The sequence below is a fragment of the Fukomys damarensis genome, unplaced genomic scaffold (assembly GCF_012274545.1).
Source record: "Fukomys damarensis isolate Sample0158 unplaced genomic scaffold, DMR_v1.0_HiC HiC_scaffold_13, whole genome shotgun sequence".
NCBI classification, from domain to species: domain Eukaryota; kingdom Metazoa; phylum Chordata; class Mammalia; order Rodentia; family Bathyergidae; genus Fukomys; species Fukomys damarensis.
In genome coordinates this window covers 764,022-789,144 of record NW_022900925.1, presented here as the reverse complement: position 1 = coordinate 789,144, position 25,123 = coordinate 764,022, and the positions used below count along the sequence as shown (strand labels likewise).

At 46.3% G+C, this 25,123-nt stretch overlaps 1 protein-coding gene across 2 annotated transcripts in view; it reads left to right on the top strand.

The window, feature by feature from the left end:
* The first annotated feature begins 2,275 nt into the window (after nucleotides 1–2,275).
* LOC104858049 (multidrug and toxin extrusion protein 1) overlaps nucleotides 2,276–25,123 on the top strand; it is a 39,322-nt gene continuing 16,474 nt past the window's right edge. Inside the window, exons 1-12 of one of the 2 annotated variants that reach the window (XM_033762751.1) lie at nucleotides 2,276–2,669; nucleotides 11,944–12,045; nucleotides 12,717–12,785; nucleotides 13,996–14,144; nucleotides 15,125–15,167; nucleotides 16,772–16,816; nucleotides 19,739–19,836; nucleotides 20,083–20,180; nucleotides 20,288–20,401; nucleotides 20,486–20,553; nucleotides 23,499–23,607; nucleotides 24,182–24,257. In XM_033762751.1, coding sequence (XP_033618642.1) covers nucleotides 2,535–2,669; nucleotides 11,944–12,045; nucleotides 12,717–12,785; nucleotides 13,996–14,144; nucleotides 15,125–15,167; nucleotides 16,772–16,816; nucleotides 19,739–19,836; nucleotides 20,083–20,180; nucleotides 20,288–20,401; nucleotides 20,486–20,553; nucleotides 23,499–23,607; nucleotides 24,182–24,257 — 1,106 coding nt within the window. In that variant the 5' untranslated portion in view covers nucleotides 2,276–2,534. The remainder of the gene's footprint in view (nucleotides 2,670–11,943; nucleotides 12,046–12,716; nucleotides 12,786–13,995; nucleotides 14,145–15,124; nucleotides 15,168–16,771; nucleotides 16,817–19,738; nucleotides 19,837–20,082; nucleotides 20,181–20,287; nucleotides 20,402–20,485; nucleotides 20,554–23,498; nucleotides 23,608–24,181; nucleotides 24,258–25,123) is intronic. The other variant, XM_010618145.3, reaches the window with a different exon arrangement.

The window sequence follows — 25,123 nt, the reverse complement described above, 5'->3', positions numbered from 1 at the left end:
CTTGTGATAACAAGTTTCTCTTGGATTCTGTAAGAACTACTTCCAAGAGCAGCACTCCCAGGTGACTAAGGCTCCACCTCTTAGAAATGCCACCTCTCAACATTGCCACAGTGAGGACCAATCTTCTAGCACATGAACCTCTGGGGGTGTATTCAAACCATATCCAAACCATAGCAACCATCAGCTTCAGAAGAAACAAAAACCTTTATGTCCTTTTCTTTCTTCCCCTTAATTTAATTTCCTATTAGTTTTTTGGGGGTTTTCTTTGGAGGGGTACAGGGGATCAAACTCAGGACCTTATGCTTGTGAGGAAGGCGGCAGAACCACTGAGCTAAATCCCTGGCACCTTGTTTTTTGTTTGTTTGTTTGTTTGTTTTGTTTTTTTGTTTTTAAGAAGCAAGACCTTACTATGTTGTGCAGGCTGCATCTTAACTCCTGGGCTCAAGTGATCTTCTGGTCTCAGCCTCTCAAGTGCAAGTGTGAAAGAGGAATTGCTGAAACAGCTGGGTGGCCTGCATGTGCAGCTGTCCTAACTTCGCAACATCAAAGTGATGGGTGATACCATGACCAAGTGTCTTAGTTACTTTTCTGGTTGCTGAGATAAAATATCTTCGCAACATCAAAGTGATGGGTGATACCATGACCAAGTGTCTTAGTTACTTTTCTGGTTGCTGAGATAAAATATCCAACACCCCAAATTAAAGGAGGAAAGGTTTATTTGGTTCACAGTTTGTAGAGGTTTCAGTTCATAATTGCCTGGCTCCGAGGCAGGTTGGCATTGCAGAGGAGAAAGTTCACGGCAGGCAGAAACAGAAGGTATCAAACAGCAGGCTACAGGTAACAAACAACAAGTAGTGACCACAGCAGCTCTTTATGTCCCTTATTTCTTATTCAGGCTGGGGGGTGGGTGTAGTACTCACACCCTTAATCCACTGTGAATCAGTCCCACCCTTACTTCCCAGCAGCACACACCCTCTATTCAGCCACCTCCTAAAAACCCCACTTATGACCACATGAGGCTTACACAAGCCATATCTGCAAGACCAAAGCACATTGCCTGCATTCTCACCATTATTAACTAGACTCAAAGAAAATCGCAGGAAATTCTACAAAGGCAAGAAAAACAAGCCACTGGATCTGCACCCAAGAAGACACACGCTACATGTCATGGCGGCAGGAGAATCTGAGGACCAAGAAGCACTGAGCATTGCAATATCAAAAAATAGGAAAGTCATAAAAAAGCAGTGATCAGAGATCTGGTGTATATTCAAGGAGTTTTGTTGTTGAGACCCCCATTTCTTAGGGGAAAACTTCTTTACTCCACACATGCAATTTTGGTGGGATGATTAAGGTCATGACAGCGTTCAACCCCTTTGAATCAGAGCTCAGTGCATAGTACAGGTCCAGCCACACATAAGGCCCTGTTTTCCTGGCCAGGGTGATGGTTCCCAGAAGTGAGCAAGAAGCCTGAGCAAGGTCGGATCAAGCTTTCTCACCGTTTTGTTTAACAGTTTGGAGATAGAAGAGAGGGGAGAAGTGTTTTATTTTCTGGCCTACAAGGTGGGAAGTAAGGGAATAAGAGTCCTGTCCGCGCCCCCCCCCCGCCCCGTACAAGAAGGGAGGGGCCTCTGAAGGGGTGAATACAACCAAGGGCAGAATCACAGATGGTGTGGTGAAGGCAGAGGGAAGGAGAAAACACTACTGATCTTGTTTTTAAGTCCTGGAATCAAAACTTCCTGGTTACATGAACCCAAACATTTTTGTATTCCAGTTTCTTTGGCTATTACAGAACTCATCCTCGATCCTGTCAGTAACATTTGTTAGGCAGTGATCATGTGCCAGGCTGAGGGACACAAGTCCTCCACCTACGAAATATCCGCTCATAAGTGGCGAGTGAGTTTACAGACATGGAAGCTGAGGGTCGGGGCACTGAGCAGGCTGTCTTTGTGCTCCTAGGAGGCAGATCTCTCTCAAACCTACATTTACCGCATGCTCACAGCTTCTTTCCCATCAGGATCAAGGATAAACATCCGAGGAGCTCCGAAGACACTGACCGTGCTTGTTGCTCTTTCCTGGTAGATTCTAAATTCTTTAACGGAACAGCTGGCGGGAAAGAGCGCAAAATCCAAGCGGATATCAAAGCGTGCGCTGAGTGCAAGCCGCGCAGCAGACATCACCAAAGCACCCACCGCCGATGCCTGGCTGGACTCCCAACCGGTTACAGCTAAGGGACTCCGGGTCGTTCCGCCGCACACTCCTCAGAGCCTGAAACCTAAGGGAGAGGCGCAGGACCGGCGAGCTCTGGCGTCAGGGATTCCGAGACCCAGCCGCCCGGGCGATGCGTTACGAGTTCGCGGGTCTTTGCTGGACGCGCGGGTGTCCTCAGGGGCGCATAGGCGCAGAATCGCGTCCGAGGTCGCAGACTGGCTGGGCTGGCTGGGGGCGGAGGCCAGGGGCGGGGACTGGAGGGGGGCCCGCACTTTGCGGTCAGGGCCGGGAGCAGCCGAGCTCCTCTGCAACCTAGCGCTCGGCACATGGAGGCTTCCTCGGAGTTCGGGCCCGGGCCCAGAGGCACCTCGGCCACCACCGACCGGCGCGGGCTGCGCTGCCCGCTGTTGTCCGGTTTCCGAGAGGAGCTGCAGGCTCTTCTGGTCTTGGCTGGTCCCGCGGTGAGTCTGGTGGGCTGCGCTACAGCCTGGCCCCGGCAGGTTGAGCTCAAGGCGGTACTTGTTTCACCCTGCGATTTGGCTGAGGTTGGGACCTAGCTGGGCGGGCTGCTCCGAGCTCTGCACCCGGGACCTGGGCGCCCGAGGCACTCCGCGTTGTATTTGCGGAGATTCCAGCGAACGAAGCAAAAGTTACTTCAACTAACTCTTAGAATTTGTTTTCTTTGCAAACTAGTGGGAAAGCCCGGGAGCTGGGGAGTCTATCCTGAGGCTACGAGAAGCGCGAAGAAAGTGAATTGTCTCATCTGGTGCTTGCATTTCTGTAACGGTTAGGAATCTAGAGTCAAATTCTGCAGAGGAAGTCGGAGGCATCCTGCACGACACTCCCCTCCCCGCCAATAATGGTGTTCAAAAACCGAGTTTTTAAATGTGGTTCTCTTTGGGGATGAAGTGTTGAGCGCGCGCGTGTTTCTTATCATTAGACAGGGACTCTTAGCCTTAAAAAGCGATGTGGGTTTTAAAACCGTAAAAATCACAATACATGCAATCCCACTCCTGTTCTTTTGCCAGTTTGGGTGGTTTTCAAGCCCCAGGGGTAGGGGAGCCGCTTCACTGGACCAGAAGCAGCAAGTGTGTGTTTGCGGTAAGATACCCTTTTGTCGGTGGAGCAGACATTCTGCACCTGCATAGGCAGGTGTGTCCTCCTGGGGCGGTGGTGACACTGTTGTTCGTGAGATATGGAGAGATCCAGTGTGTGGGGCAGAGCAGCGTGATCAACACCCGGCACAAAGCCATGTGTGGAAATGCATCCTGTGCATGGGCGTTTGTGATGCTCTGCAGACTGGAAAGAAATAAAGATCTGGGGTTCTTTGGACTCTGATCCTGGGATTAAAAGTCCAGGTGGCAAGGGCTGGAAGGCCAGTATTTGTGAGCTGAGAGTTGGAAGGAAGGAATAATGTGTGTTCAGGGTTCAGCAAGCTTGAGACCACCCTGAGGCTATCACCTTAAAGCTCCATGTTGGGGGACAGCAGGGTGGCAAAGGATGGAGGAGCAGGGAAGGAAAGCTACAAGCTGAGCTGAGTCTTTGAAATGTGTTTTGTTTTTTTTTTCCTCCAGAACATTGAAATAGACCTCAAATTCCTGGGACTAGCTTCAGTTTTTTGTTTGTTTGTTTTTAAGTGCTTTGTGTTACTGATGCAAAGAACTGAAACCTAAGGCTCCTTGCTAAGGATATCAGATGTTCTGGGTTCTGTAAATCTAAAGAATGATCCTGCAATTAACACCTCATCCATCCAGGTGGGGCTTCTCTTTAGCAGAGTAAGAGGAGAATCAGAAGGGGAAGGGTGTAGAAAGTGAAGGACAACTCCGAAGGAGTGTCTGTGATCTCTCCAAGGTACACTAGGAAACAGCTCTATGAACTTGAGTGTCTCTAACCTCTTCTAGACTGTGCTTATTCATCCATAAAACAAAGCTAATGGCCTGTGCTTTGGAAAGGGCTTTACGAGGCCATTATTGCCTTAGTAGTACCAACCAACAAGAACAACAGGACAGTTTCCTGAAACCCATTGCCCCCCAGTGATCTGGTCCCTTGATGAGGGGATCACCTTGGGAAACACCCTAGAGGGGACTTGCCCTTTCTGATTGTGTGTGCCTGTGCATGTTTCCATGTGTATGGTTGTGCTTATTACAAATGCAATACATATTCATTGCAGAAAAAAAAAAAGAAAAAGAAAGCCAGGAGTAGTAAAACAGTTACAAACCTCTGAATCTTACTACAAGGAGGTAATTTGGCAATTTCCCTCCAGTCCTTGGTGTACATGTTTCTGTGAATGCTTTGCAAAAATGTGGTCAGAGACTTCCGGCCCTGGTTTAGTCTCTTACAAATTATATGTGGAGCCTCACTCAGTCTCTCTTCATCTCTATCCCCATCTTCTGTGAATATCCTAACCCTGAAGGACACAGGTTGGGAGGAGACTGTCTTTTTTCCTTATGCTCAGTGGCCAGTATTCTTTTTTATAGCGCTACCATAAAGAACGGGATGGCTGGCCTGGCGCTCCTTTTTCCACATCTTCTCTTCCTCATTCACAGTTTTCTTTCCAAACTTCCCAAGTTGTTAATATTGGCTCTGACCCTTAAGGGTGTTAAGATTCACTAAGATACTTTCCCAGTGAGCCTTAAATGAAGCCCCCAACCCCTCTTTTTATTCTTTTGAGACAGTAACTATGTAGTCCAGGCTGGTGTTAAAGTTCCCACCCACCTGTCTTGGCCTTCTGAGTACTGAGATTATGGATTTGTGCCACTGTGTCCGGTTTAAATGAGGTCTTGGAAGACAGAATAATCCATGCTATAAAGGGAAGACTAGGATGAGTAGCTTTACATCTCAAAAAAATTCTCTTCGTTTTATCTTGCAAAAGGCTTTAGGAAAGCAGATGCTTATGAGGGAAGGAAAGTGGCAGTGTGCAAATATCTTGCCTCAGGCATTCCCTCCACACTTTCTCTTTGTCATTAGCATGTCCTACCAGGCTGAATTGTCAGAGTCCTGAAAAATAACCTCAAAGATAGATTCCTCAGGGCACGGGCTGATGTAAGAAGGGTGGGACCATCTATGCCCTTACTCTCGGGAAAGAGTTTCAGAACCTCCTGGGACTACAGTCTGAAGATCAGGGAAGGCTGGGGGGTTGGCATCCAGTGATGGGAGTCAGAATACACACACACACACACACGCACACATGCACGCATGCACGCACGCGCGTGCAAATGCAGGCTGACAGCTTGAATTGTCTCAGGCCTGGGGAAATCTTTAGCAGGGAGTAGTTAGTGACAGGGGAAGGTTACTAGGGACAGGAGAGAACCCAGGCTAAAGGAGAGGAAAATGTAGAAGATGGTTCCTCTTCCAGACAGGTGAGTGAGTGGGAGTGAGGAAGTATTCAATGATGGTGGCCACTGGAGAGAGGGGCCTGGGACCTCTTTCCTTCTTCTCCAGCTTTTTGCAGCCCATCCTCACCAAAGCCTCTGATTTTAACATCCTGAAAATCTCTTAGAGTGGTTTACCTCTTCACATCTGCACTCTGGGTGGATCCTGACAGCCTCCAAACAGTCTCCTCCCCCGTTAGCTTATGCCACCCAAATGTACCACATAGAGCCACTGAAGGCCTTTTTTGAATGCTCCCTTAAGCTCTCACATTCCTGCTTGAAACCCTGACCTTGGCCCTTAACGTGCTTAGTGGCTTGGCCCCCGCTGAGCTTCTTGCCTTGACCTGTGCAACTGCCTCCTGTGGCCCTCCACTGACCAGTCTCCCGTCAGTGGTCAGCCCACCTCAACCCTGTGTGCACCTTCGCTCGAGAGGTCCATCAGTCAGGGTTCAGCTCCACTTTGCTGCCTCATGGAACCTTCTCTGTCTCACCCTCTGCCTTTCTAGCTCAGCACACACATGTACTTTGTGCAACCTCAACATCCTGCCTTCTGTGCTATGGGCTCCATGGGGTAGGAATGGAGTGTCGGTGCTTGATTAACTCAAACATGACCCAGTGCTTGGGATACACTTTGTACTCCAAACATAGTTGTCCTGAATGGACCGAGTCGTCAGGTGACTTTGGGCAGGAGCTTCCTTGTGTGTACAAAGAGGAAGCTGTCCCAGATGACTGCCCAGGCTCCTTCCCATGCTGATCTTTTACTGCTAAGAGTGGACTTTCAAGTCCCCATGGGATGGGGTCAGAGGTCCTTTTCACAGCCTTGCATGGGCAACTGGGCAGGCAGCTGGCCTGGGAATCAACTTTCATAAGCAGCTGTGCTGTAGGAGTGTTTATCTTGCTACCAGATTGTATGTTGCTGCCTGGCTAAAAAATGAGAAAGATCCTGGATAAGAAGACGGGACAGAAGTATAGTCAGTCTGGCGGATCTGGGGTTGCACTGGGGATGGACCTCAGGGAACATGCTCTCCCACTGAGCTACACCCCAGCCTTAGTTCCCATTGTCCTTTGGGCTCTATCTGAGCACTGCTGGTTCAAGTCACTGCTTGTTAGACAGTTGCTATGGAGAATTTTGCCTAGAAGTGGTGATGACACCAGGAAGGGTCCAAGGAGATCCACAAATCAGAGATGGGAAACCTTGATTCACTCTATCGTGGGACAGGTTGCAGTTTTGCTGACTTATTTCACAGAAAAGGATTTTCAGGATGCATCAGTAAAAAGGCATAAAGGGATTTATTAGGCAGAATTTAAAAAGTATACATTCAGAGAAGTAGAGTGCAGGCCTTCCAGAGAGAGGTGCATTACAGTCTGGAACTGGGTATATTTGTGTGTTTTTGATGGTGAAATTTGTGAATCTATAGAAAGTTTGGGTTTGGTTTATGGGAGAAAAATCAATGGCCCATCCACAGTACTAAGAGAATGACTTACTTCATATTTTATAGGAGAAAGGCAGGGGCCCAATCATATATTTTTTAAGGTTAGGGTTCTGCCCCTTACTATATCAATTAAGCTATTTTATCTCTATTTTTTAAAAGATTAAGATCCTGCCCCTTACTTTATCAATTAAGCAAATTTATTTGTATTTTTTAATGTCAGGATTCTGCTGTTTACCTTATCTAGCTAATTTATGGACTTAATTAAGCTAATTTATGGACTTAAAGTATCTTTAAGGATTTTGGATGTGGTGGACGTGACAGAAAAGAAGCATAAACAAGTCTCGAGAGTACAAATATGAGTGACCCTGGGTAACTTTGTGTCCTGACGTTGCAGTCATCTGAAAAGTACAGGTTTTAAAATATGATCTTCCTTGTCTTCTTTCAACCTATCTTTGTTTCTTATATCTTCTCTGAGTTCCCTGGCATGCCTCCTGGTAGTGCAATTCCAAAGGTAGTGCATTCTCACAGCAAGGTCTTTGACCTCCCAAATCTTTGCTGGGGGTAGGGGTGGCACATGTATGAAAATGCAGATCCCTTGGCACTTAGACCTTCTAAATTTGTCTCTTTTTTTTTTGAGATGGTTTTTTAAAATGATTTTTCAATTTTTAAAATACATGTTTGCAATTCATGCAGTTTACAGTCATCTTGGGCAGTGGTTACATGTGTGTACATATTATAGTTTCTTTCTTCTTTTAATCCCCTTTCCCTCCCCTGCCCCATTCCCCATCCCATTTTGTGTACTTGTTGATGTTATTTGTTTTAGCTTATGTTATGGCCTATAATGTTTACATTAATTGGGGTAATTAGGTTCCTGTCCATGGCATCTGTCTTCTTGTTTGGGATTGAACTCAGGTCTTTGTGCTTGCGAGGCAGGCGCCGAACCACTGAGCTAAATCCCTAGTGCCAATCTTTATTCTTATTTCCCCTTCCCTTCCTCTTCACCCTTTACTCTTGTTCCATCCTTTATCATTTTCAATCTGTGTCTTGAGATGGACCAGTGCACCCCACGTGACCCTTGTGTGTGCAGAGATCATGATTTATGGCCAGTAGTTCATCCAAAGGCTTGAAACCAGGATCTGTGCAGAAGTTAGTAAACAACCTCCAGAGCCCTGTTCTCCTGGAACTGAGGCTTGAGTGGGGCTGGCTGCCTTCAGCTGCCCAACTTGGATGGGATCTTAGTTACTTTCCTTATGGATGAGACACAATACCCACAGTGTAAAGGAGGAGAGATTTATTTTGGCTCGCATTTTTAGTCTGTAGTTGGCTGACTCCAAGGAAGGAAAAGATGGTAGAAACATCCAGCAGACAGACAGGAAGCAGAGAGTCAAGGGAGGAGCTGGGAAGGGAGATAAGCCCATATGGGTCATGCCTCAAGTGACCTACGTCTTCAGACCTGACCTCATCTTCCAAGAGAGTCAGTTGTTGGCTCCCCATAGCCAATCACCTTCAATTGCCCCACCTTTGAGCACATGATACTTTGAGGGGATATCTAGTTATAAACCATAACAGGGACTGAGTGCAGGGTTATTGCCATAACAGAAGGAAATCAGTCGCAGCCTTCACCAGGAGGCTGTATTAGCTGGCATTGACACCAGAGGTGTCTCTCACAGGAATTAGTTGAACTCAGCTTGACTTCTGGCCTTTTGTATAAGAGACATCTGTTCCCACCTTTGCACTGGGCATTCACCCTAAGAAAATGCCTCATTCCCACCCAAGTGAGAGATGTTCATAGCAGCAGGATTATGAAAGCAAAATGTGGGCTGCACTCCAAAAGCCTGATGGCAGGGAAGACTGAGCGTGTTCTCACACGAAGCCATGAACAACAAGTGGCCTTCAGGGAGACAGAACTGTGAAGAGACGGCAGGAGCCACCGAGTGAACCACAGAATATATGTAAGAGAAGTGATAACACCTACCTCATGGCACTGTGTCCTGGTACCTGCCTATGGTGATCCAATGGCTCTGGCTTCAGATTCTGCAAAATCAGGTTAAACATGTCAGTGTTCTTTGAAAAATGAATTTTTATTTGTTTGCAGGGCTGAGGATCAAACCCAGGGCCTTGTGCAGGCTAGGCAAGTGCTCTACCACTGATGTACACTCCCAAGCCCAACATTTAACATTTACATCTCTGCCCCCTTCATTTCCACTCCTGCTCATTTTGTTTAGGCTTACCTGTGCAATACGCAAGCGTTCCTCTGTACTAGAGGGAGGCTCTATTAGAAAATAAGTTCACACTTGGTTTTTGCAGCAGGGAGGAAGGAGCCTGAGTCTGGGGTTGGGAGTTGATGCAAGAAAGATGTGTCTCCTGCTTTTGCATGTGTGTCTCACACACACACACACACACACACACACACACACACACACACAGAGTTAGGAACACCATTCCTTTTTTGTTGTTCCCTTTTTTCTTTTTTTTGACAGAGTCTTACTATTTATCCTGGGCTGGCTTCGAACTTGGACTCCTTCTACCTCTCAGCCTCCTAAGCAGGGCTTATAGGCATGCAGCATGCACCAATGTGCCAGGCCAATTCATGTTTTTAAGGACTGAGCCTATCACCAGAGTTGGAAACTACCTCTCAGATGTGAATTCTGAGGAAGGAAAGAAAGGAGTTATTTTTTTTTCCTGGTTTTGGGACTTACTCAAACCCAAATCAGCTCCTGCTGTGGTAATTTTGGGGTGGCTACAGCTCAGGCAGTCAGGCTAGGCCAGGTGGAGACCAACACAGGGAGCTTTATCACTGGAGCCCAAGGAGAAGGTGTGCTGAAGCTCAGCACTGAGGAGCTCATTTCCCTGAAGGCTGTGAGGCAGCACTGAAGCTGAAACAGTGGCAAGGTCACCATCCTGGGGTGTCAGTTTTTGAAAGGGGCCCCGTGGTGCCGGCACAGCAAATCCTTAGGTGCTGGTTCTCTTCTCCTAGGAAGTGGGTGGGGGTCAGATGAACCCCTTCTTGGGCCAATAGCCCCTCTTTTCCACTGGAGCAAGATATTGGACTGTCTGGTTCTGTCCGGTGGGGAAGCAGGAGGTGGCTTTAAATTAACCTCAAGAAACAGGCTGTGTCCAGTTGTGGAATGATTCACAGCAGTCACTAGAAGAATAGCTCAGTATTCCAGAAGGCGAGTTTGCTCTCATTTCTGAGCCTTCATAGAATTAAAGAACTAGAGGTGCTGGACAGATTGGTAGCATTTCCCCAGGATGCTTGGATCTCATTGGCCTTCTAATTGGATAATGGTATTCCCACCCATCCCTCCTAGCTGTGGAATGCCCTGGAGGCTAGAGTGAAATTTGTTTTTTTTTTTTTTTTGGTACTGGGGATTGAATTTGGGACCTTGCGCTTGTGAGGCAGGCAGTGGAACCACTGAGCTAAATCCCTGGTCCTGGAGTGAATTCTTGATGTTAAAGGTCATCTTCTCTCCAGGAGAATCCTCACTAGGAATCTGGGATAACAGGGAGGTTATCCAAGAAGAGAGCCTCTGAAAACCTCAGAAGAAACAGTGTGATCTTTGATGTAAGAAATTAAAGTGAAAAATACACCAGAAAGACTGGGAAATTCTTAAAAACATGATTCTGGGGGGCTGAAGAGAAGCTAGTTGATGGATACAGGGGTACAACTGAATGGGGGAATAACTTTTGTAGTACTGGGTTTGAACTCAGGACTTTCACACTGAGCTATATGCCAGCCCTTTGTTGTGTTTCATTTCCCTTGCTTTCTTTTTTTTTGTACGGGGGATCAAACTCGGGACCTTGTGCTCGCGAGGCAGGCAGTGGAACCACTGAGCTAAATCCTCAGCCCTCCTCGTTGTGTTTTAGTTTTAAATTGCCTCAGCTGGGACTGAACTTGAGCTCCTCCAGCCTCAGTGTGCCGGGGTGAATTTCTAATATTCTCTTGCACAGTAGGGTAACTACAGTTGACAATAATTAATTGCATATTGCAAAGTAGCCAGTAAAGAAGATTTTGAATGTTTCCAATGCAAAGAAATGATACATGTTGAAGGTGATAGATATGCCACTTAACCCTGATCTCATTATCACACAGGGTACACTATGCTGAAATATCACACTGTACACCACAAGTATGTAAATCATTGTGTGCTGCCTTAGTTATTTTTCTTGCTGCTGAGACAAAATACCCAGCATCCCAAGTTAAAGGAGGAAACGTTTATTTGTCTCAATTTGTGGAGGTTTCAATCCATAATCAACTGGCTCCAAGTCAGGATAGCATTGCAGAGGAGAGAGAGTTTGTGGAGAGCAGGAGGTAGCAAAGCAACAAGGGATGACTGCAGCTCTTTCTATCCCTTCTGTCTTATCCAGGCTACATAGGGTGGGTAGTGCTCACACCCTTAATCCTAGGGCCCTTGATCCTAGCATTGTACTGTGAATCAATCGCAGTGTCACACACTCTAGATCCAGCTATTTGTGGGGGCATCTAGACAGAAGCCATAACATTCCACCCCTGGCCCATTCCTCTGTCCTTAGTCCATCTCTAAGAGTTGTAATAGTCCTAACAGTTTCAGCATTACTGAAAAGTCCGAGTCCAAAGTCTCTTCTGAGGTTTAAGGCAAACTCTTAGCTGCAGACCCTAGTATGAATGAAAAGAAAGTTAAAACCAGTTCCAACATTCAATGGCACAAGATAGACATGTGCCAATGAAAAGATTTTTCAAAATTCAAAAATGGGATTTTTGCAGTAGTTGAAGATAAACATTTTACTGTTTCAAAGAGTCCCTCAGAAATTGTACATTTGCTTGTGGAAGCTGGCAGTGGCTCCCTGAGATCTGGGCTTTACTTCCCACTGGAATTGGGTGGGTAGGGCACTGGGCCATCCCTTGGATTCTGTGGTTGGTGCTTATCTCGCCATGTCCCCTCTCTTCCCAGTTCCTGGCCCAGCTGATGATCTTCCTGATCAGTTTCATCAGCTCCGTGTTCTGTGGCCACCTGGGCAAGCTGGAACTGGACGCTGTCACACTTGCAATTGCAGTATGTATGAGTCTCTCTAGTGGGTTGATGAAAGCTGCCCATGTTTGCTTCCTCCTGCTGCTGTAACAAACTGGCTTGACTGAGTGGCTGTCTTGGTGAAGACTGAACTGGGTTTCAGCAGGTTTAAAGTCAAGATGCTGCAGGACTGCAGCCTTAAATAATCCTTCTTTGCTGTGTGATTGCACAGATTCCCAGGTTCTGGGGATCAGAATGGGGATATCTTTGGGGATCACATTCTGGTAGCTATGTTGTGCAATTTGTAATCTGTGGAGCTCTGATTTCTGCTATGGTCCCATATCTGAGAGAAGGAAATTGTAAAAGAGAACTCAAACTCTGATATCATCAAGAGGGACCAGATCCTCCACAATCCACTCTTGTCCATGTCACTGAACATCCTAATCTGGAAATGGAATGGGAAGGTGTAGAACCTAACCAGTGTCCAAACTGGTTCACAATCCCCTGAACTGGAGTGCACAACCCAAGAAGGCTGTGAGATAACCTCTTGTGGAAATTTTTTTTGTCTCTCTCAGAATTTATCCTTCAAGGTAGCCCAATGAACCTTTTAACAAAGGTGATTAAATTGGCTTGTTAATGCTGATGCAGGAACATGGCAGGGATAGAGAACTGGCCTTCCTGTCCTTTTAACACTGGCTTATTTGCTTTATTTCCAGATTATCAATGTCACTGGCATTTCTGTGGGACATGGCTTATCTTCTGCTTGTGACACCCTCATCTCGCAGGTAAATGGCAGTGGTCACATCCTCATGGTGGCCCATAACATCTCTTGAGAGTAGATGGAGGAACCCCACCAGCGAAAGGGGGAGTCATGTGCACACACAGAAGCGAGTACCTGCAGCTTTTGACTTCAGCTCTTCTTACCTGCATTGTTTGTAGTATGAGTGGGTTTCTTTCACCCTTGTGAGCTACCATTGATCTGATGACTCCTTTATCCTACATTTTGACCATACAGGGGACATTTTGTAACAGTCTCTCTTATCACCCACATTTTAGTTGCTATAGTTCTATGGTTCTCGAACCTAAGCCTGGGTCAGAATCACCTGGAGGGCTTGTCAAAGCACAGGTTGCTTGCTGAGTCCCAACCCTTGGGTGGCTTTGAATGTTCAACATCCTCCTTGGGGGGAGGTGGACAGGAGTGGGAGGGAAACATTCTGACTTGTATACTGACATCCCAATGAACCCATTGTAAATTGAAAATATGCATTGAATACACTTAACCTGTGGAAAATCCTAGCTTAGCAAAACAGTATTGTAGAGTATCAGTAATTCTCTTTGTGATCAAATGACTGACTGGGTTTGCTGTCACCACCCAGCTTCCCATCAGAGGAGTATACCACATATTGCTAGCACAGTAAGGATTCCAAGTCAGAATTCAAAGTGCAACTGCTTTCTACTGAATTCATGTCCCTTTTGCACCATCTTAAAGCAAAAAAATTATAAGTCAATCCATCCTGAGTTGAGTGCTGTCTGTTTTGCTAGTGCCAGCGGTGTAAGCCTTTCCTCTGTGGCTAGCCTGAAGCTGGAAGACATGTGCACAATTTGGCTTCTATAAGTCTATAGGAGCGGTCTTCTCACACCACTGGCCCTGACCCCAGGGTTTCTGCTTTAGAAGTTCTGGAGTGAGGCCCAATAATTTGCATTTTTAGCAAGTTTGCAGGTTATGTATCTCTTAATTCATGTTAGAGTCACGTGGGGACCTTTTAAAAATTATTGTTGAGACCCAATCCAGGATGTCTTTAGTGGGATCCTGGCATCTGTGCATTTTAAATGTTACCTGTGTTCTAAAACCTCTTGTCTTTTACACCATGGATGCCTCCTCCCGAAGGCATATGGCAAATTCTCCAGGGCATCTAGAGGCACAGCTGACGGCTTTTGTGGGGGGGATGTGTCATTTCTGTGCTAATGATTTCATTTTGGCTGAGTGTACCTCAGACTTATGGGAGCCAGAACCTGAAGCACGTGGGGGTGATCCTGCAGAGGGGCACACTCATTCTACTGCTCTCCTGCTTTCCCTGCTGGGCACTCTTCCTCAACACCCAGCACCTTCTGCTTCTCTTCAGGCAGGACCCAGATGTGTCCAGGTAAGATGGGGCTGTAATGGTGGGTTCAGCGTGAATCCCAGCAAAGAGGCCATCCGTCCAGGCTCAGCCTCTGGGAGTTACAAAGGGCAAGAACAACGCCACACACCAAGCTGGGAACAAGTTCTCTTGGGCTGACCCCTCCCACCCAGGCCTTAGTTCCTGTATCTGCCCCTAAGATCTACACTCGTCGTCCTCTGGAGGACTTCCAGAGTGAAGAGTTTTGAGAAGAATTGGATTTGCAAACTGCTGGGGACATAGCTCAGAGATAGAAGGCTTGCCAAGCATGCAGAGAACATGAGTTTGATCCCCAGGACCAGGAAAAAGAAAAAGATTTGTGAATATCTCTCTGTATGTGGCATGGTAGTTTGCAGTGCTTATTCATAGCTTAGTATTTTCTGACTATGGTTAGTATTAAAATCATCGATGTGCTTCAAATCCTGCTGTGTATCTCTAGGCCCTCTTCCCCCACTCTTTTAATTGATCTGGGGGAGGCCTAGGCATTAGTAGCTTTCAAAGCTTCCCACATAATTCCAAAGAGCTGCCACATTTGAGATCCACTGTTTAACTGATGAAGACCTTTAAAATTAAGAAACTCTAGCCCTAAACTAGCAGCTCTGAACCCAGGGGGCATGTGACAGTATTTGAAGTCATTTCTGGGTATGACAACTGGTTATGGGGTCTCCTACTCGTTGAGAGGAAGGCTGGAGACATCCTATGATGCACAGGACAGCTCCTGAATAGAGTTGTCTGGCCGTGGTGCAATGTTGAGAAACCCTATCCTACACCTAAAGACTTGGAAAAAACAAGAAAGGTAATTTGGATTATGGCAAGCTTTAAATTTTCCTATTTGCTCTGGTAGTTTAAGTCTATTTAGAGAGTGGAGAATGCCATAGACAACATTAGTCATTATTTTATTTTGTCTTTCTGGTGAAATGGAGGCCTCTATCATTGGTGGTAATTTTAACCTTTTCATTATTTAGGCTTACTCAGACCTATGTCATGATCTTCATTCCAGCTCTTCCTGTAAGTTCTGAAGGGCTCAGAGGTTCCCTTCTTGGGGTGTGTGGGTGAAAAGTGGCTGCAACATCCCTGAGCTCCGTGTTTGGCTCAGTCTTGCATGATTCTCACACATGACGCTGACCCCTTCATGGAAGCATGGTTTTAATTATGGCCACTGAGGACATAACCAACATAACTGAAACAGCAGGGTGGGTGATTCAACTCCGAGAGACCACTGTCTTAAAAGTCCCACTGCTGGAGGGCCCTTTGAGATCATCCAGGGAGAAGAGTCCAGACTCTTATTTTAGGGTTAAAGTCATACGCAGTTCAAAACCTCTGAGGACATCATTTTGATCTTCAGACTTTTCTGTGTCTGCTGAGGGGGGGGTCACACAGAACTATCACTAGCTGTTAATGTTTGACACTCAGTTGTGTGTGGTCTATGAACTCTCAAAGCTGCGCTTATCCAGTTGAATTAGTTTGCCGAGGCTTCTGTAACTGAATTTCCAAAGGTTGATGAGCTTAAACAACAGAAATGTTTTTTTTTTTCCCACAGTTCTGGAAACCATACATCCAAGGTCAAGGTGTTGGCATAGTTGCTTTCTTCTGTGGCCTCTCCTTGGCTTGCAAATAGCTGCCCTTTTGTTGCCATGTAACATAGTCCCTCTTGAGACTTTGAGCAACTTAGTGAGGCTCTGTCTCAAAATAAAAAAATAAAAAAGGCTGGAGTGTAATTCAGTGGTAGAGCACCTGCCTAGCATATCCCCAGTACTGTAAATGAACGAATGAATAAAAAAAAATCAATTTATAATACCAGTAATCTGGGAGGTTGAGGCAGGACAATCACGAATTCAAGCCTAGTCTGGGCAAATTAACAGTTTAGTGAGACCCTGTCTCAAAATAAAAAATAAAAAATTGGGGTCTGGGGATATAGCTTAATGTGAAGACTGGGTTCAATCTCCAGTATCACTGAAAAAAAATGTAAGTAAGTAAACGGCACCCTTAGGGCCTCATCCTGATTTCTTAATTTTTAGTTTCATCAGCTCTTTAAAAACCTCCAAATGGTCATGTATGTGGAGCATAGGGCTTTAATGTGTGAATTTGGGAGACATAATTCAGCCCGTAACAATAACCATTTTCGCTCATAACTGGCATTGCGCTCTTCACCCTCAAATCTTTAATTTTACTTCCATATTTAAAAATTTTTATTTGTATGTTTTTGTGGTTCTAGAGATTGAGCCCAGACAAGCACTGTAGACAAGTGCTGTACTACTGAGATACACACCAACTTGGTCCTTAAATATTTTTAATGTGATATTCTTTCATTGTTCCACCACATAGGAGATGGTACCCTGGTCTACAAGGAGGGGTCATCCAAGTTCTATGCCAGCGTCCCCCGGGGAAATCCTTGCCATGCACTGAAGGAAATTATATTTCTTTTTGCCAGCTGGGGAAGGGGGTTAGATGGGGAGGTTGGATCATGTTCATCCATAAAGGAGATGACCACAAATGCCCTGTCTCACTCCCCACTCACATGGGAGCAAAGTGCAGCCACGCCGTGCTTGTGGCACAGCCTAATGATGTGTGTCAGACTTCACTGTTAACCTTTACCTCTTGCTCTCTTGTAGGCAGCCTTTCTTTATATATTACAAGTTAAATACCTGCTCAACCAGGTAATGTGGATGGCCCTTTTCCTTGGGGGGAGTGCCTTGGGAATGGGGGCTCTGCATATACTCAGGGGTCAGGGGAACCAGGGTGGAGGAAACTCACCTACTTAGAGGCACTGAAAGATGTTTTCAGGGCTATATGTGCAGGACTTGGATGTGGAGAGGTTTGTTCAGTGATATCGGGGAGCAACCGCATTACTTTTGGCTCTGGAAAATTCGTATCCAGTTCCCACTTGGCAATATTGTCATTGGCGTTATTAGCATCAGAGCCGTTGTGTTCTTTGGCTCTCTGAAGGGAATGGTTCAGGCCTGTCTGCTCTCCAGAGAAAGCTGAGGATTACAATGGCCCATCAGGCCCCAACTGCTCAGCTCTGTCTGAAAGCCCTTGCTTTCTCCCCTGGGGACACAAAAGCTCAAGTAGTAATGACACCTAATGTCAGTCAGGACTCTTCACATATGGCTCACAGCACTGGCCAGAGACCCCAACATATGTGGCCTCACTTAGTAGGAGTGGTTGTGTGATTCTAGTGTACGATGTGGGATGTGGACTATTCCTTCTAGACAAACCCAAGTAAATGTGGGACCAGGTCATGGATAATTGCCACACTTTCCTGAATATGTAACAAGGAAAGAAAGGAGAGAGTTTCCTACCTATTTAATGGTCTTAGTTTAGGATACTACCACATTAACAAAATAATAATATTTCTATACTTTTTTAGCATGTGAATTAATTATAGGTGAGAAACTAACTTGAACTAGTTATAGGCACAAAAGGAAATTAGGGTTTTTGGTTCATCCCTGGGCTGTGTTCTTCAACTGAGAACCTCATTGGAAGCAGATAGAACCCTAAGCACCTCACAGGGTCTCCTTTCTGGCTGTCAGTCTCCCAGTACCTTGGTGGTCTTAACCTCAGGTTCAGATTTGCTTAAGTGAAGAAAGTGGGTATGAACTCTTCACTTCCTGCATCTCAGGGCCAAGGGAGGGACCTGGGAGCGGGGCTTGAGCTGAAAGGGGTGAATTGCAGGTGTGAATTGGGTTATGGTGGACATGTATGGCTTCTGAGGTGGGGCAGGGGGAAAGGTGTTCCAGACAGTGGAGCAGCAGGGCCATTCACAGGGTTGGGGTGCGCAGAATAAGTTTGGCTGCTGCAGTGTGGGGGACACAGCAGGTGATGGCATTAGGAGGCTGGTGCAGGGACTGCTGGAGTAGGGCATTGTCTTCTCCGACACAGATTTCAGTTTGTAGGAAACAAACTGATGGACTGGGCAGAGATGAGAGTTGTGGAAATTGTGGGCTGATGGTGCTCCACGACGGAGAACTGCCCTGGGTAGTCTCTGTAGAAGGAGATGGCAGGTGGGTGGCGGGACCTTGGGACAAGAGGGGATGGCGCTGCAACTCAAAGTTTCTGTCTTGGGGATACCCCTAGGGAGACAGCTGGCCAGTAACTACACGCAGAACAGAAAGAAGTGCCTGATTGTTTGGAGAAGGTTAACAACCTAAAAGAGGGTGAGGGTGGAAGAGGATGGAAGAGACCCAGGCAGGCCTTGGCTTCCAGGTGGAAACTGAGAGGAGGCTGGAGGGGAGGGTGGCTGCCCTGTGCCTCCATGACCTTCCCTAAGGAGCTTCCCCCTTGCCTGTGTCCAGTTTCTATCTATCTGTGTGCACTTGGCTCTACATCTGTCTCTCTGACTTCCAGACCCTTGCTGCCTTTGGGAGACTCATCTGTATCACATACCCAACCAGCTCATCTTGCTCCCAGCACTGCTGCTTGCCTCCTGGATCCCAGTTCTGTGGCCTCCACCGCCTTTTCTTCCTGTCACCTGTCCTTTGTAGGCCCGTCGTACCTGAGACTTCACCTTTTCCTCCTCCTACAGTAATCGGTCGCCTGGTCCTACAGGTCCTATGTATTCCTCCTTTGCTGTGTATGCCACTACCTGAATTCATTTCCTGTCATTTGTATCTCTCTCTCTCTGTATCATTTCTGTAGGATCTAACTAGTCTCCCTGCTGCCAGCTTTTCCCTGGGTCTATCCTACACTGCTACTACTTTTACTGTGTGCCTGAAATGTAGATCTGATCACAGACTCCCTTGCTGAAAACTAACCAGGATCTCCTGACAAATAAGTGGTCCATGGAAGTGGTCAACTGAGACTCTTGCCCTGACATGGATGCAAGTCCTCTTGTCCTTGTAAACTGTAAAGCTAGCCGGGAGCTGTGGTGCATAGCTGTAATTCCATTACTCTGGAAGGCTGATGCAGGAGGATTGCAAGTTCAAGTCCAGCATGGGGAACTTAGCGACTTAGTCAGAATCCATCTAAAAAACAAAAACAAAACAAAAATATCTAGAGATGTAACCTAGTGCAAAAGCCCTTAGTTTAATCTTTAGTACAAAAATGAGCAGAACGCCCAAACTTGCAAAAGATGGATATGGTAAGCGCTCTATGACTGAGCTCTATACACAGCCCCTAAATATTTGAGGTTCCAAACAGACGAGGTGTTTTTTCTGCCTCTGCTTCTGGGATCAGCTATGAAGTCTATTCCACATTCCAGAAAGGAACATTTGTTTCACAAGGTTTCTCTGGTCAGTTTTCTGAATTTCAATTTTGGTCAAGACAGTTTTGTGCTTTCACCCATTAAATATCATTGTCTGCAGTGTCACCTTTAAACATGTTGTCCCTGCCAGCCCTCCCACCCTTACAGGTGAGTCATTTCTCTTCTTCCTTCTCTGTTGCCTTTTCTTCTGCCTTTGTCACTCTGTGGCCAGAGCTCCATACTTCATGCTCCAAAGAGAAGTAAGAGGCGAGAAGGGAGATGGCAGGAGTGGCAGGGATATGGTAGATTCAGTTAACCCCTCCTGCTGGGACACTGGCAGAGCTGGAGCCTAATGTCTGTCTCTGTAAGTGTGGCCTGCAGTGTCTCCTTGTTCCAGGGAATCGTTCTGCCCCAGATTGTGACTGGAGTTGCAGCCAACCTTGTCAATGCCTTTGCCAACTATGTATTTCTCTATCAGCTGCACCTTGGAGTGACGTGAGTCCAGCTTCCTCTTGGGATGGGGAGGAGGGATGACTTGCATGTGGCTTTTCCAAGGGTGAGAAGAGTGAGCACTTTAGTTGGTCAATGTGTGACCTTGTGCCACCCTGGAAAACACTCGTGGGGATGCTGCCCTGGGAAGAAGAGGGCACAACAAGGGGCGGAAAGCTCTGCACCCCTCAGAGAGAGTCACGGCGGCTCTGGGGCACAGGCACCTGTCCTTACGGGGACCCTTCTTTCCAGGGGTTCTGCGCTGGCCAATAGCATTTCCCAGTTCACCCTGGCTCTTCTCCTCTTTCTCTACATCTTTGGGAGAAAACTGCATGAAGCCACGTGGGGAGGTAAACACTGCCCTTTCTTCCATCTTGGATGTGGCTCTGCCCTGGGCTGAGGCTGAGTTGCAGCCCCTTGGCCCAGTATGTTGGAAATGTGGCTGTTGCGCCTGCAGGCTGGTCCCTCGAGTGCCTGCAGGACTGGGCCTCCTTCCTGAACCTGGCCATCCCCAGCATGTTCATGCTGTGCATTGAGTGGTGGGCCTACGAGATCGGGAGCTTCCTGAGTGGTACGTGTGCAGGTGATGCGGTGATGGGAGGGATTGTGGGGGATCTTGTCCAGGAGCAAGGTGTCAGCTGTCTTTGTTCACTAGGTATCCTTGGCACGGTGGAGCTGGGAGCCCAGTCCATTGTGTACGAGCTGGGTGTCATTGTGTACATGGTGAGTGTCCGAGAGCTGCCGTGTAGATGTCAGGCATTTCCCTTGCCTGATGCTCTGAAAGGGTCCTACAGATGAACACGGTTATTAATGTTACAAGTAATAATTTGTGAAGTGAATGACCAAAATAAAATGTCATTCTAGAGCTGAGGAGGGTCCTTATGGCATGGCTGATCTTCCCCGTGAACTGAAGGTGGGATGGGCAGAAATTCCAAAGACCTGTTGATTCTCTGTCTCTAGCATAGCTCAAATCCGAAAGACTTGTTTTTCCACACTTTTAGCATCTTATTTAGTTGCCACAACAGAAAGGCCTCAAGAGGCCAGATGAGATGGAGCTGGAGAATGGCCATAAATGCTAAGCTACTTGCATGTCACCATGCTAGCGACTACCTCGTCCCGAAGCCTCTTTCCTACATGACAGTGGAACCCCTAAGGAAGATCCCAAAAGAGTGCAAAGCAGCACCTCGAGCAGATACTTGGCAGTGTTCACAGCAGCATTACTCACAATGGCCAGTGGGTGGTGGCCACTCAGTGTCCATCACCCACAGACAAAGCCCGGATGAAATGTGTATGCCCACAGTGGGTATTAGCCTGCGAAAAGAAGGACATTTGGATGTTCTAGAGAAGAGCTGTAGTTGTTAGAGGATTTTTTGTTAATTGTTTTAATGGAAACATCAACTGCAAATTCTGAAGAACTCTTTCCTATAGCAAGTACCACTTTAGAAACATAAAAAGGTGGGAGCTGGCAGGTATATAGCTCAATAGTACAGTGCTTGCCTAGCATAATTGAGGCCCTGGGATCCATCCCCACCACTGCAGAACTAAATCAAACCAAACTAAACCAATGGTAAAACCAGAAAGAGGCATTTGTAGCATGAAAAGAGACTAAAGCTAGCATATTTTTGTATTTTTTATGGTATTAATGCTTAGATTCCATCCCCATTGGTTTTATTTAAAATATAAATTTCCTATTTTCTTTAAACTCTTATGAGTCTATGTTTTTAGTTTTTGTTTTTCTATCACTGGCAGAATGTTTTAACCTGTACTTTTCAATTTTTATGTTTTATTTACCTTCTGTTTCACTACATTTTTAGACTACTTCTAAATCAAAATGCTTAATGGAATATTAGTACCCTCTGCTGTGTGTGGTATAGGTTTAAAACCAGTCTCCCACTGTTGAATATTTAATTCCCATGTTTCAGATTAACAATACCTTGGTGAACATCCTCAGGCAAATATTTCTGTACACCTGCTTGATTATTTCTTTAAAATAAATTCCTATAAGTGAAACTTACATACAATTTTAAGTCTTTTGCATATGTTGCCATATTCTCTCCAATAGGCTTATAAGAATGTGAATTTCTTTCTCCCTAATCAAAAGAAGGATGTGTAGCCTTTATTCCTCAGATTACTAACTGTTTACATTTTGCTCTGTTTACTGCCTCACCCTATCTATCTATCTATCTATCTATCTATCTATCTATCTATCTATCTACAAAGTCTGTAGCCAAATACCATCATTTGTCCCAGTAACATTCTTTGTGACCACTCTTTTCACCTGGCAGGCATTAAGGTGACAATGTATCTTTTTTGTGTATGTACTACCAGAGATTGAACCAGTGTGTTTAGTTTGTTATTGTTTCTAACCACTAAACTACATCCCCAGGTCTTATTTTTATTTTGAAACAGGCTGGTCTTGACTCACTAAATTGCCCAAGCTGGGCTTTACCTTGCTCAGCCTCTGGAGCAGCTGAGATTACAGGTGTGTGCTATCATGCCCAGCTGTGACACAGCTCATTGATGTCCTTTAATCTGAAACAGTTCCTTAGCCTTCCTTTGTCCTTGGCATTTTTGAAGGACACAGGCCACTGTATGTAGAATTTTCCTCAATGTGCTGGTGCTATTTCCTCCTGCATAGATCCAGACCACCTGTTTTGGGCAGGAAGTGACACTGTGTCCTTCTCAGGACTTCATACCAGGAGATGCTGGATGTTGACTGTCCCATCTTTAGTGGCATTAATTTGGTTGCTTGGTCCCTGCCAGCTTCCTCCCTGTCACATTCCTGTCTCTCTCTTTGTGGTGAGGATACCATTTGGTGGAGGAGGTCTGTATGTTGCTGTAGCGAGCGTGCAGGCAGAAATCCAGTGTTCCACTTCTTTTACAATCTTCAATCTGTGTGTTGGATTTTCTTTAACTCTGTCCTTAGTTACCCTGACTGTAAAGCAATATTCCCATTCAAGTGAGTGATGACTCTTTTTTCTTTATTAATAACTCTCAAGTGGTGGATTTATTGATCATAGTATTGGCAAACCTTTATTGAGCATTTCCTGCATGGGAGACAGTATTCTAAGCAGTTAGCATGTAGGGCCTCAGAAAAGCCCCACGATAACCTTAAGGGGTCAGTTCCATATTTAAACCCTTTTTTCAGGTTAAACAATGGAGGTCTATAAAGGTGAAGTAACTTGCCTGGAGTCACACAGTTGACAAATGTCTGTGTCAGAATCTGAACCTAGACTTTCTGGGTTCATAGTGCTGATTCCTACACTCAACAGCGTGCTGCTTCTGTACAGTTTCATTAGTCCCATTCCTGTCTTCTCAACTTAGTCCTTTAATGGTCTTTCAGAATAGCACTAGCCTGGACTCCCAAGCTGCCAGTCCCTCTTTCCCACCTCTGATTGTCAGAGTAGGAATATGATTGCATGGGTTCTCCCAGGGCAGAGGTTGGATGCTCTGCGGAAAAGTCCAGCTTATGATCAGTATTGTAACCTGGGGATCCAAGTTCCATATTCTCCCTGGTGGCTCCCGACTGGACTATGGGGATAGTGCAAATGAGCCTTCAGAACTTGTCGGACCTAGCTTTGCCAGTAAGGTGTGAGGCATGAGGCTGCTCCTCTGTGCCCCCTTCTCACCCTGCAGTCTTGCTGTTGTAGGTTTCCTTTCCATTTTAGGTCCCTGCAGGCTTCAGTGTGGCTGCCAGCGTCCGGGTAGGAAATGCGCTGGGTGCTGGAAACATTGAACAGGCGAAGAAGTCCTCAGTGGTCTCCCTGTTGGTCACAGGTGCTTACATCCATTTGTAGAAGCCTCATGGTGCTTGCAGTCTACCCTATTTCCTACAGACCTTGTTAGTCAGCTTTGTAGTGTTGTAACAAAGCTCCCAGAAAATCACTTAAAGGAAGAAAGATTTATTTTGGCTCATGGTTTTAGAGGCTTCAGTCCATGGTTTCTTGGCCCCCATTGCTGCTGGTCTGAAGAGAGGCTGAAAATCGTGGGTCGGAGCTCATTATGGAACAAAGCTGCTCACCTCATGGCAGCCAGGAAGCAGAGAGGAGGGGTGGAGGACAAGATATACCCTACAGTGACACATCACCAATAACCTATTCCTCCAGCTAGGCACCCCTCCTAAAGTTTCCACAGCCTTCCAGTAATGCAATCAAAGTGTGGATCCGTCAGTGGATTAAAATACACTGCTGAGGTTAGAACCCTCCTACTCCAGTGACCTCCTGCAAGTCCCACATCTGAACACTCCTGCACTGAGAACCAGGCCTTTAACACAGGAGTCTGTGGGGGATTTAGTAGCCAATAATAATGGACCTTTTTCACTGTGCCATTTCTTCTGCCCTTTTATTTCCAGAGCTCTTTGCTGTAACCTTTTGTGTCCTGCTGTTAAGCTGTAAGGACCTTTTGGGATACATTTTCACTACTGACAGGTGAGTGCTGGGTTTTCTGCTTCCTCCTGCCCCTCCTTTCCTCTTTCCCTCTCCCTTTCTTCTCCCTCTTTCCTCTCCCCCTCCTCCCCCTCCTCCTCCTCTCCTCTTCTTCTCCTTCCTCCTCCTCTTTCTTTTTGCAGTACAGGGATTCACCCTGGTGCATTCACATTGAGCTACATCCTCAGCCCTGCCCCCTGCCTTTAAAAAAATTTTTGAGGTAGAGCCTTGGTTAAGTCACTAAACTGCTAGGTCTGGACTTGAACTTGCCATCCTCCTGCCTCAGTGCTGGGATTACAAGTGTGGGCCACCAAGCCTGGCTGAGTGCTAGGATTTTCTTGAAGTGTGAAATCTGTGGTATAAAAATGGGCAAGTTGGATAGATGCTATCATGGGCAAGTCCTGGGATAGGTGCATCTTTGGCGGGTGTCTGCATCATTTGCAAGGTCAGAAACTCCACTTGATGTTGCTTGGGAGGAACAGATTAGATGGAACCGATTTGTAATCTCAAATGCAAATATAATGGGCATTACTGGTAGCTTTGTGCTTCTGGTGGTCAGACTACTCTGGCCAATTTGAAAACCCTCCCTTTTGTTGTCACTGATTACATTTTCAGCAAATTACAGGTTGAGCATTCCAAAACTGAAATTGGAAATCCTCCAAATCTGAAACTTTCTGAGAAGATGTCACAAGCGTGACAGGGTCATAGTTAAAATGCAGGCACACGTGGCTGGGTGTGGTGGCCCACGACTGTAATCCCAGCACTTGGGAGGCTGAGGCAGGAGGATCGCTATGAGCTCAAGACCAGCCTGGACTACATAGTGAGTTCCAGGTTAGTCTCAACTACATAGTGAGACCCTGTCTCAAAAA